Source organism: Hibiscus syriacus, unplaced genomic scaffold (genome assembly GCF_006381635.1).
Source record: "Hibiscus syriacus cultivar Baekdansim isolate YM2019G1 unplaced genomic scaffold, ASM638163v2 tig00112738_pilon, whole genome shotgun sequence".
Taxonomy (NCBI): Eukaryota; Viridiplantae; Streptophyta; class Magnoliopsida; order Malvales; family Malvaceae; genus Hibiscus; species Hibiscus syriacus.
Genome location: NW_024063392.1, coordinates 9,556,120 through 9,567,664, shown reverse-complemented (window position 1 = coordinate 9,567,664; position 11,545 = coordinate 9,556,120). Strand labels below are relative to the sequence as shown.

The window sequence follows — 11,545 nt, the reverse complement described above, 5'->3', positions numbered from 1 at the left end:
TAATTAAAATTCACCTAGCACAAGATCGAGCAATGATCTTTGAATTTCTATCAAAGATTATTTAAGATGAGCTGTCCCCAACTTTACCCTGACCAGTATTTTAAAATTTTGAATTTGGTCCGATCACTTGATAAATGACTAGCTAGAAAATGAGGGCCTTCACGAGTACTGATATGACAAATGAAATAAAATAATACACTAGAAATTGATTTAAAAAACAGAAGAGTCCTGTGATTTGGACCAACACCATCAATCTTTGTAAGCTTCCACACAGAGTCCATAGTTGGATATTCTTCGTTACAATTTACAGTAAGAAAGTTCATCGTATAGAACAGTCAATCAAATTTGACTCTTTAAGCAGGCAAATACAAAGGACAAACTCTGTTTTCTTTTGAAGTTCTTTTTCCTGTATAGAGAAACTCAAACAGAAAAGTTTGGAAGCGATAAGCCAACAAGGTAAGGCTAGGAATTAATTACCGCTTGTTTTTTTGGAGCTTTAAGACAGAAGAGTTTTCAATGTGTTGAACTTGTTCAAGAATCTTTTCAAACTTACAAGCAGCCAAGGTTGCTGGCGTAGCCGGTGTTATCGCCATAAGCATGGGAGCTGACACCGTTGAAGGAGTTTTTGGCATTGGGATAGGCATCGTTTTAGGGGTTCCCTTTTCATCTTCATTCAAAGTTGTCTTTGAAGCCTTAGCCATCGGTGCCTTACAACCAGGACTAAATATTTGTTCCTTCTCCACTTTTTTCTGATCTTCAATGGGATTCACACCGTTAGCATTGTTGTTCACCGCAAAACAAACAGAAGAAAGAGGCTTTCGAACTGCCGGTGGTTCAATCACACGCATCTTTGCTGCACTTAGAGGATGCTTTTTTACTACACGACCAGGAACCTTCGAGTTTCTCCTTCCTACAACATCCACAAACCCACATTTTTTCCAATGTCAATGGTCTAAAATCCGATGACTGAAAAAAACGACTGCCTTAGAATATGGTTATAAGATTAAAATATACCTGAGTGAGTTGTACAGCCAGTGGATCTCTGGTGATTTGTCACGCTGTTTTCGTTCATATAATCAGCTTTCTTATTGGGGTGAAGATGGCTAACAGGTTTCTCAGTTTTTACTTGCTGAAGTATTGCTCCTCCAAAGGAGAGTTTCCTGTGACTGGCAACGGTTGTTGGAGTTCTAGAAGCCTTTTTGCCGGTCATGGACGGACTGGGTTTTGAACCATAGAGTGCTTCTTGCTCTGTCATCAGCTGCCCGGGAAGTTTCTTTTGGTTCTTTTAAACAATTCAAACACAGCTTAAAATTAGAAACTTGTATCAAACTGAGGCTTCAAAGAAATAAATCAAATAGGAGGGCATACTCTGTGTCTCTGCTTCTGCATTTCTTTTTCTTGCCTTAGGCTGCTGTAGTCCTCGAGCATAGTAAGAAGTCGTCCCTAGAAGCAATTAAAAACATCATACAGTTACATATAAGAAAAAAAAATCTACTAGAAAACAAGGAAATGGAAATGGTAAATGGTAATTCAACTTTGAAACCAAATCTTAATAGAAATTAGGAAAATGCTTACTCCATCATAGAAGAACTCAGCCCCTTTCTCTTTCTCCCAAGCTGTAGTTTTTGAAGTCAAAGCCTCCACCATTGCTACACCGTAAGAATAGAAAATTATAGAACTGAAAAGACAAATACTCCTGGTTTGCATTACACTTATTGCCTAGTAAATTAGTTTGCTGGAGAAATTTACCTGGAATTTTGTTAACAGCGGTTCGAGCTTTCTCGGCCCGTTTCAGAATTAGGTGTGCTCCTCTTCCAGCATTATAACGGTTGTCATCCTAAAGTTTGTACAGTCAGAAATAGTTGTTGGAAACAAGAGTGCACATTATTCCATAAAAACAGGATGAGTTTGATTCCAACCCTATTGTACTCTTCCAACCAGCTCTCTTCTTCTCTAGCAGCCCACCACTTCTCCACCTTCTCGAGTATTTCTTTGCGGCTGACAGTTTCCTCTTTAACCTTAGCAATCTGAAGGTCAATTTGTTCCAACAAGTACAAAGGATCAATGGCACCTGCAAAACATATTCAGTTGGGTAACAAATAGAGTATTGGTGGATCATGGCCCTTCTGCATTCTCTTTAGCTTTAGCTCCTGCAGGCTTTGAATTTGAGCAGCCAACCTTGCAATTGTATTGTTACTTGCATCTTTTACTACATTCAAATCATCCAAGCCAGGGTGGATTCTGCAAACTGTTTGTTTGAAATCCATACCAAGAACTGTGCACAATGAGCTTATAGTATATAGGTGGCCTTGAACCTGATTCAAACGATTGATCTGCAAATGGCTTTAAAGTTATATCAGTAACAGCTATCATTTTGAAAGTACTGCTCAAATAAATCAGTAAAATCCTAAATTACACGCGAGTTGCCAATCAGTATAAGTACATTAATTCTATGCTTCAAAATATGGAGACGTGCTGCGAGTATTGTCGTCAAGCGATAACTAAACATAGAGACTAACCTTCTCATTTTGAAGTTCACGCAGCTCACTATGCAATTCTTCAAGTCTTCTTAGGGACAGATTGGTCTCATCAACAAACACCTTATTTCCATTTTGTTCTTTAACCCCCAAAATCTCATTTAATAGTTTTTGTATCTGCTCTACAGCACCAACAAATTGATTAATTCTTTCCACTTTCTTCCTACGCATATCCTCCAACAGTGGAATAAGGGTTTCGAGTTCTTCCATCATGTTCCCACCAGGCTTCAATTCATACTGGGTAAATATAACTAATTACATAAAAACGCTTTACAAAATCCAAAACAAGCCCATGTTAACAAATACAAATCAATTGATTATACACTAGTAACTGCAATTAAACGCACCGACTTCTCTCCCATAGAAGTAAAGATATATGAAAGTTCTGCCATGGCGGTGGTAATATCTCGTTGCAATTTAGTTCGACATTCTTTAGCCTCTTCTATTCTTTTCATGTAGACCTGGAGGCATTCTTGTTCAACTTCAAAAAGCGTTGTATCCCATTCATCATCAGCCTCTCCAACTTCACCCCGTATTTTCTGTAATAAATAAAACAATGGTAACTTTCTAAAACATTTCTGTCACGTTTGGTTACATTGTTTCGTAATAAGGAAAAACTTAATTATACACGAGTTTTAAAGTAGTTTCTAATTATATAAAAAAATATTAAATAATATAAATCTAAACTTAAAATTAGAAAGACGAGTAAAAAACTCAAGTAAATAATAATAACACATCTTCCTCTTTATTTAAACCAAGTCATGTAAGGGCCGGCCTAAAGATTATCAAATGAAGTTGGATTATAGCTAATTCATATACTAAGACATAAAGAAAAAATAACACACCAATTAGACTGCAAAGAATAGTAAATTACAAAATATGCTTTGAGAGATCTTAAGGAGGACCTGTAATTCACACAATAAAGAGCCGCAAGATTTTTCAATGCGCGCGAAGTGTTCACTATAATGATTTGACATGGAGCCGGCAATATTCTGTAACCCACTTTAGCCTCGTGAAAATTGATTTTCTGGGCTCTAGAATTGCCAGTAAAACAGAACGGGAAAAATAGAATCTGATCGTGATGGTGCAGAGTTACGGATTATTTTCGTTTACTTTATAAAAAAAAGTAGTGATAAAGGAAATGAAACACAAACACTCGATATTGATTATTGATTATCAATCGAATGAATAGAACACTGATTAAAAGCCTCACACTAAAAGCAGTGTTTTCTTAACACTTTTTCTTTTGCATTCTCGCAGACCAAACAAATGTCATCATAATAAAGCTAAAATTGAACAGATGAACAAAAACAAATCCGATTCGAAGTTAAAAAAAAATCAAGCATGAAAAGGGAACTCAAAGAAAAATGAAAGTGTTGGAAAATAAATGTGTCGCTGAGTACCGAACCGGATGATTGATGATCGGAGATCCAATCCCAGATGAAAAGCGAAAATAAATTAGATTAGATGAGGCGGTAAAAGTAGCTAAAGAGAAAATGTATTGTAACGCTTGAATTTTGAGCGAGGGCTTGTGAGCGGGAAAGAGCGTTATGTTGGGGGTTGTGGACATAATAAAGGTGAAAATTTAAATCCATGCTGACATGTCATTATCTACTAACTTATCTTAGAATCTGTTTGTTGGGTTGTAATTGGTTTTCTGGAAAATCAATTCCAGAAAATCAATTACATTGTTTGGATGCTACATTGTAAAATGTTTTACACTGTTTGATTAGTTTTTCTGAAAACAATTTACGAAATATGTTTTTTTTTTGTAAAAATGTATATATTTTTATATTTTTATTGTTATTTACATTTTAATTTTTTTAAGTTATTTTATAAAATTGTATTTTATAAAATTTTGAAATGAAATGTTTTATTTGTATAAGTACATGAAATTAAATTTGTAGAAAATATACTAATTACGTTGATTGTGTTATAAATACACAGTTTTAGATTTGAAGTATTCATTATACTTTATCTATTAGCACTTTTAAAACTAAATGTTAACTCATAATTAATATTATATGTAGGTTTAATTAATATAATTTTGATAATGTATTAAAAATATATTATCAAAGTATATAATTAAAATTACATCATTATTAAAACAAAAATAGTACATCACATTGAAATAATAATAATATTTTCAAAGTGTTTAATTAAAACTACACCACATTAAGATAACGATATTATCCAACCATAATAATACAAAGATATTATCTAATTATTAATTAGTGCTACAACACATCAAACCAACATATGATTAAAGTCTATAAACAGTACTACAACACATTAAAGTTTAAATATTGTCTAAGTCATAAATATTAGTACTCCCCAATTCTTGTGTTTGGTTCTCGTAAAAGCCTTTGGTCAATTAAAACCAATTACATTGTTGTAGTACTACTAATGACTTAGACAATATTTATGTTTGTTAGTAGTCTAATTACATATTTGAGGGTCTTTTATGGCTTATTTTGACTGGAAAGGTGACATATGGATGGTGACATAAAGCCTCATAAGCTCGTGCATTTGGGGACTACTGAATCCCAGCATGTGCGAAAAATTTCCTCCATAATCCAGCGAGTCATCCATGGGAATAAATTTTCCATCTTTATACATCCTTCAAAAATCAAAGGGAACATAATTTAAGAGACAACCTTATCAAACAAGGATTACAAGGAAATGCTGCCATAGTCAGATAGGTCACCCACACATTGATTCATAATATTGAAATAACATGCTTATTGAGGGGCCAGGCCAAAACCGAATTAAACTGAACGTCAGATCAACAGCCAATACATTGATGAAGGACCACTTTAGACTAGTATCTAATTTCGGCTAGGTATTTAGTATTGCAAATTTACGTCCAAATGTTGCAACATCTGTATATAAATTTGTTGGATGTGTTTTTAACTGAGGTTTGGATTATTGAAATTTCTAGTATTCAGATTTCCTCCCTTTGTTCTCTCAGGTTCAACTTGTTTCTCAAGTCATTCCTCTCTATTTCTTGTTATCTCCCTAAAATTCCTAGATTCAACATTTCCTGCCTCTTTCACTCTTCTTGTTCTACATCACTCGAAAGTACACAAACTTATCTACAATATTCTAGAACTCTAAAAGAAAATTTCACAAACTAAAGTCAACCAACAATTTATCTGTACACTATAGACAAGGTATCCACTAACCTTCTATAAACATAAGATGCCACCAATGGCGTGACTGTTTTTCTATCAATATCCGGTTATCAAGAAGAGAATGCCGTAATGGAATGGAATGGACGAGTCCTATTCTCATATATTTTCATCATCTTGTTCATAGTTTTTAAGTTACTGATGAATCTATCTTCTTCTATTTTCTTTGTCTTGATAATTTCTAAGAGCTGACCCAGAAAAGATTGATTTTCCTTTATTCGTTGACTGAGAGCTTCTTACTAACATCTACCTAACCACATTCACTCAGTCTATTGACTCCTGGGCTTTTGTTTTAGAGTGGACGAGAACCAGTAGATAATTCCACAACATCCACATGTTGAATGGAAAGACCTGGGCAGCTAGTGAGTGCAATGGGGAAAGTTTTCTCTACTCTTTTAATTTCAGGTTGCAAATATGATAAGGTTTCTAGTGGATAGCTACAACAAGCATGATCCAGTAATTTTATGGTCTTTTGAATTGAATAATTTATGGTAAGGGGTTTTCATCATAAAGTTTTCTTTCTTTTTCTTATTTACTTTTAAAGCTCTTAGAGTAACTCACTGCACTTCCAACAAGATAAAAGTTCTTTCACACTAATGAACAACCAGGATTTACAATCTCAAAAGCATTACAAAAAGAGCTCAGTATGAATTTCCATAACATAAAGCCTCAGAAATCAACTAAAAAGCATCCATTGTTTTTTATCAAACTTAACAAATTTGTATTATCTTTAAGCTGAAAACAAACAAAAAAACAGAAGAGAAACCGAACAAGAGAGATCCATTGAATAAAAGAAACAACCATTCTAAAATACCCATAAAAAAGCGACTTTGAACAACAATTTCTAGGAGATTCTGGGCATTTCTATAACCTAAATTCGGTAGAAAAAGCACTAGTAAACAGAGTTAAAATCCAAGTAATATGGGAATGGTGCAATGCTCGTGTTTCTCCCAATGGCGAAAGTCATGAAATGTTGACCTCGGTGGTTACCGAATCAATCACCACATACAGAGGGAAAATGGCAACGCGATTGGTACCTTTTAAAGAGATTTTCCCTTGGAAATCAAAGAGAAAAGCAAAAGGGGAGGAATAGCATTAGGGATTCGAATTATTACCTTGGAATCCTAGAGCTCCTCCCTTGATTTTGCTGGAAAAAATCTGTTGATTTTGTTGTTGGTGAGAAGAAGTTGGTGATAGTTGATCGGAGAATGAAGGAGATCAAAGGCAAAGAAAAATGGGAGGCAGTTGGTTCGTAAAATGAATTCCCCATTTTTCCATGATAAGTTGTTTTACGGGCCAAAGGAGCTTCTTTTACGTTGACCATAATGGGTTTTACATTGACCAAAGACTTTTACGGGAACCAAACACGGGAATTAGAGAAAAACCAATTTCTGTAATTGATTTTCCTGAAAACAAACATACTCTTAATTTCTTTTGGCTTAATATGTAAATAAATTATATCTTAATTTGATTTTCAATATTTAAACAATTTCTTGTTTGAAATAGGTGTCTAACATTTTTTTCTATTACATTTTTAGATATATACCACTATATTTTTTATTTTTTAAAATTAAAATATTATTTAAAAAATTAAAAATTCAAACACTCACTTCGTCCCCTCTCCCTCCCATCCACTCACCTTATACGGCGAAGGGTTACCACTGATTGGGTTTTGTTCAGAGCAAGTGATGAACTCAATGGTTGCAGTCATGTAACGCACGGATACCTGGACCCGTCGGAATGACCGAAAAATGACAAAGAAAACCTTAAAATCTAACGACTCTTCGCGGTGATTTCCACAACGATCAACATAGTTTCACAGTGGGTTGGGGACTGGGTTTTAGTGGTAGCGACAAGATGCTTCTGATGGTGTCAACGATGATAGGCATAGATCGTCGGTGGCCGATCGATAGTGGAGGAAACAAATTTTGGGTTTTAAAAAAAAATTATAATATTAAGTATGTTTTTTAAAAATAATTTATTTTTGAAACTTTATATGCGTGACACGTGTCAGACTCTAAGTTGAAAGTACTAATGTGCAATACATAAATAAAACAGAGATCAAATTAACAAAATAAACAAAACAGACAAATAATAATCCACATTTTGAGACTAAAACCAGTGATTAATTTACATATACTAAAATATATAGGGATTGAAGACACAAATAAACCGAGATTGAACAAACATTAAATAAAAAGGACTAAAATGAACTAAAAACAAATTACTAGAACAAGCCAAATACTTAACCGAAATATTAAAACATATGTACGAGGACTAAACATAAAAAATGAAAACATGAAAGGCTTGAATTCATAAATATCCCATTTTATTTCAATCCTGCATACTAGATTACAAAACTCAAGGGCCTAAAATTGCAATTTTCCCCAATAATTATGAAAACACGGGAATGGGGGTGAAATTACGTCATTTCGATTCGGTATATAAACTCGGTTATATGGCTTTTCCCTCATCCTCTCCCCATTTCTCAACTTGTTTCAGAAAACAAAGAGAAAGTTTCCTATAACTCTCTCAATCATCCTCTCGTCGGGAAATAGGGTCGTCGTTCTCCGGTGGCGGTTCACGACCGTTCACGGCGACCGGAGGAAACACAACCCCCCAAAACATCCCTCTTATCCTATCTAACCCATATACCACCCGATTTAGTCTAAAAGTCACACAAGAATCATAATTCTAGGGTTTACCTCTCGAAAAAAAAGGATCCAAAGACCTTACGGCTTCCAACACTTCGAACCGAGGTATGCTTCTCTCTTTGTTATTTTTCTTTTTACTCTCTGTTTTTTTTCGAATGGTGGTTCTCTCTCTTATTCTTTTTTTTTTCTTCGATCATCCTCCTTTGGTTTTTCTGAATGCTTCCTTCTATTGTATCTCTTTTTCTTCATTTATGGTTGAGTTATGGGTGTCCAATCAGTGTAGTTTTCGTAGGGTAATAATACCCTATATTTGAGAAGACATCAAATCCCTGGTATTTCAGGATTTTCTTTATTTTTAAAGGGTTTATGACTTTCTTAACTTATTTGGTTAATGGATGGCTGAAACGGAGATGTCAGATGGTGACAGCGACGATGGGGAGCTCCGGTTGTAATACCCCAAATAGTAGGTCAGTGACTAATTTGAAAGGAATTAAAGTTTGGAGGATTAAATTGAGTAATTGGTAAAGAATAAGAAACGACTTAAGTAAAACCAATTTGTAAGAGATAGTTTATCGAAAGGGCATTTTGGTCTTTTAGGTAAAATGAATTTAAAACCCAATTAAATTAAGGATTTAAGAAAAAGAGGAAAGTGAAAACACTTATTTCTCTTCTTCTTCCCGTGGTTTTCTCTCCTCCATAGCTCCACAAGGTAAACATTAATTAATCAGTTTTTCTTTTCGATTGTGGGTTGTTACTGCAACCTTAAGTGATATGTAAGCTTAAGGAAAAGTTATATGAGATTAAAACTATGAAATATAGGAAATGTTAGAGATTTAAGAAAATGGGTTTTTAAATGATATATTGATATATGAGTGTTTATTGATGTTTATTGATAGAATTGACTTGTAAAAGTAGTAAATAAGAGATTAGAAGCATTGGATGAGTTTAAAAACAAGTTAGAAATTTTGGTGTGATTCTTAGAATCCAATGATCTTGAGAGGTATTAGATGTTTTAAGTATTAAAATGAAGGAATATTAGTATGAATAGTTAAAGAATAGTTTGATAGTATTGTATGGTGTAAAAATAACAAAATTTGGCCCCATTTATGTAATAATCGGGTTAAAACGGAAATTATGGGTAAGGGTATCGGTACTGCTAAGAACAATACCGATACTATAGGCTAAAATGAGATAAATTAGATGAGTAGTATCGATACTGATTCAATTAGTATCGATACCGACAAGGTAGTATTGATACCATGGTAAGAGTATCGATACTAGGCAACATCGAACCTAAAATCAATATCGATACTAGAAGGGGTATCGATACCATAGTATAAAAGTATCGGTACTAGGGTAATAGTATCGATACTATAGAGCTAGAAATGTTAAAAATAGGTTGATATTGTTATAGAAAGTTAATGATATGTAATTTTGACTATTGTTTAAGTATAATGGTTAGGAAATATTCTAACATTGGGTATGATATATGTTTTTATGGATGCTTGAGTAGGTCAGAACCAAGCTCCCGAAACAAGCAAAATTAAGGGCAAATGCAAAGTACCGGAGTAATCAGCCTTATGTTTTGGATACTTAAAGAGGAAAGTCAGGTGAATACATTTAATTATGTATGTATATGTTACGGTAGGTATAGTTGTATGATCTATTAATGTGGGTATGATGATTACTAAATGACACTAAGTGTGCCAAAATTGCAAGATATTCATACTAAGTGTATGAATTTCTGTATGGGCACTTGGTGTGCAAAAATAAGGAAATTCATACTAAGTGTATGAATTTCTGTATGGGACTATGTGTGCGAACTAAGAAATTCATACCAAGTGTATGAATATTCGTATGGGAAAATATATGTGAAATTGTCAGAAGTTCATAATGGGAAGGTGAATTGTCGTAATTGTAGTGAATGAGTAATCTATGTAAATTATAGTAAAATTTTGGTATTATTGCATTGGCATTATGGTTATAAATCATAAGGTATAATGATTGAAAGGGGTTAATTGATATTATGAATGATTATTATAGTAGAGATTGCTCTAAAATAAAGGATTAATAGGCCTAATTGTGCTTATGATAGAAAGGTGTCATTTAAGCCCATTAGATGAAAGGCTAAGTGCCTTTGAGGCCTAACTGTGCTTAAGACATAAAGGTAAGTGCCTTTAAGGCATAAGGCTGTGCAATTGGTATTAGGTACCAATTATGCCAGTTAGATGAACGATTAAATACTGTTGAGTAAAAGAATAATGACCTAACTGCGCAATTGGTAGAAATGTATCAATTATGTCAGTTAGATGAACGATTAAACACCGTTAAGTAAAAGAATAATGGCCTAACTGTACAATTGGTAGAAAAGTACCAATTATGTCAGTCAGATGAACGGTTAAATATTGTTGAGTAAAGGAATAATGGCCTAAATGTGCAATTGGTATAAAGGTACCAATTATTCCAGTTAGATGAACGTTTAATACCGTTGAGTAAAGGAATAATGGCCTAAATGTGCAATTGGTAGAAAGGTGCCAATTATGTCAGTTAGATGAACGGTTAAACATTGTTGAGTAAAAATGAAATGTTAAACACTGTTGAATAAAAGAATGATGGATTAGATGTGCATTTGATAGAAAAGTATCAAATATTCAAGTTAAATGAAAAGTAAAATACTTTGGGGTAGAAGAATAAAGAAATTGAAATGTGATATGAATGACATATTAGTGATATAAAGGGATGATATATATATATATATATATATATATATATATATATATAAGGTACAACAATGCATAACTAGTATGAAGGGATGTTATAAAGGAAAGCATAAACAAAACATAATGTGCATGAAAGGATACCCAAATGAAAATATAAAATGGTGTATTAATAGTATTTAAGGTGTCGCCTTAATGATTATAAAAGATACATGATCAATTAGCACCTCGGTGCAATACATGTATAGTACTTTCACATTTAAAGTATACAGGGCAAATAAAGAATAAAGGGGGAAAATATACCAAAGGATAAGTAAGATAGGTATAATATGAATAATTTCCATGATGGTATAAAAGAATTATGGTTGAACTGAGAATGGCTTAACTAGTCTTTATAAATGATGAAATTAAATTCTTTATTTAGTATTCATAAGATATTGTTGTAT

At 33.5% G+C, this 11,545-nt stretch overlaps 1 protein-coding gene across 1 annotated transcript; it reads right to left on the bottom strand.

The window, feature by feature from the left end:
• Positions 1–473: 473 nt before the first annotated feature.
• LOC120183114 (65-kDa microtubule-associated protein 3-like) lies at positions 474–3,514 on the bottom strand. Its single transcript, XM_039187878.1, has 10 exons — positions 3,443–3,514; positions 2,885–3,076; positions 2,520–2,774; positions 2,098–2,333; positions 1,920–1,998; positions 1,750–1,837; positions 1,576–1,649; positions 1,369–1,443; positions 1,015–1,282; positions 474–910 (listed from the first exon to the last, which is right to left on the bottom strand). The coding sequence occupies exons 1-10, from the start codon at positions 3,512–3,514 to the stop codon at positions 474–476; spliced, it is 1,776 nt and encodes a 591-aa protein (XP_039043809.1).
• Positions 3,515–11,545: the final 8,031 nt, after the last annotated feature.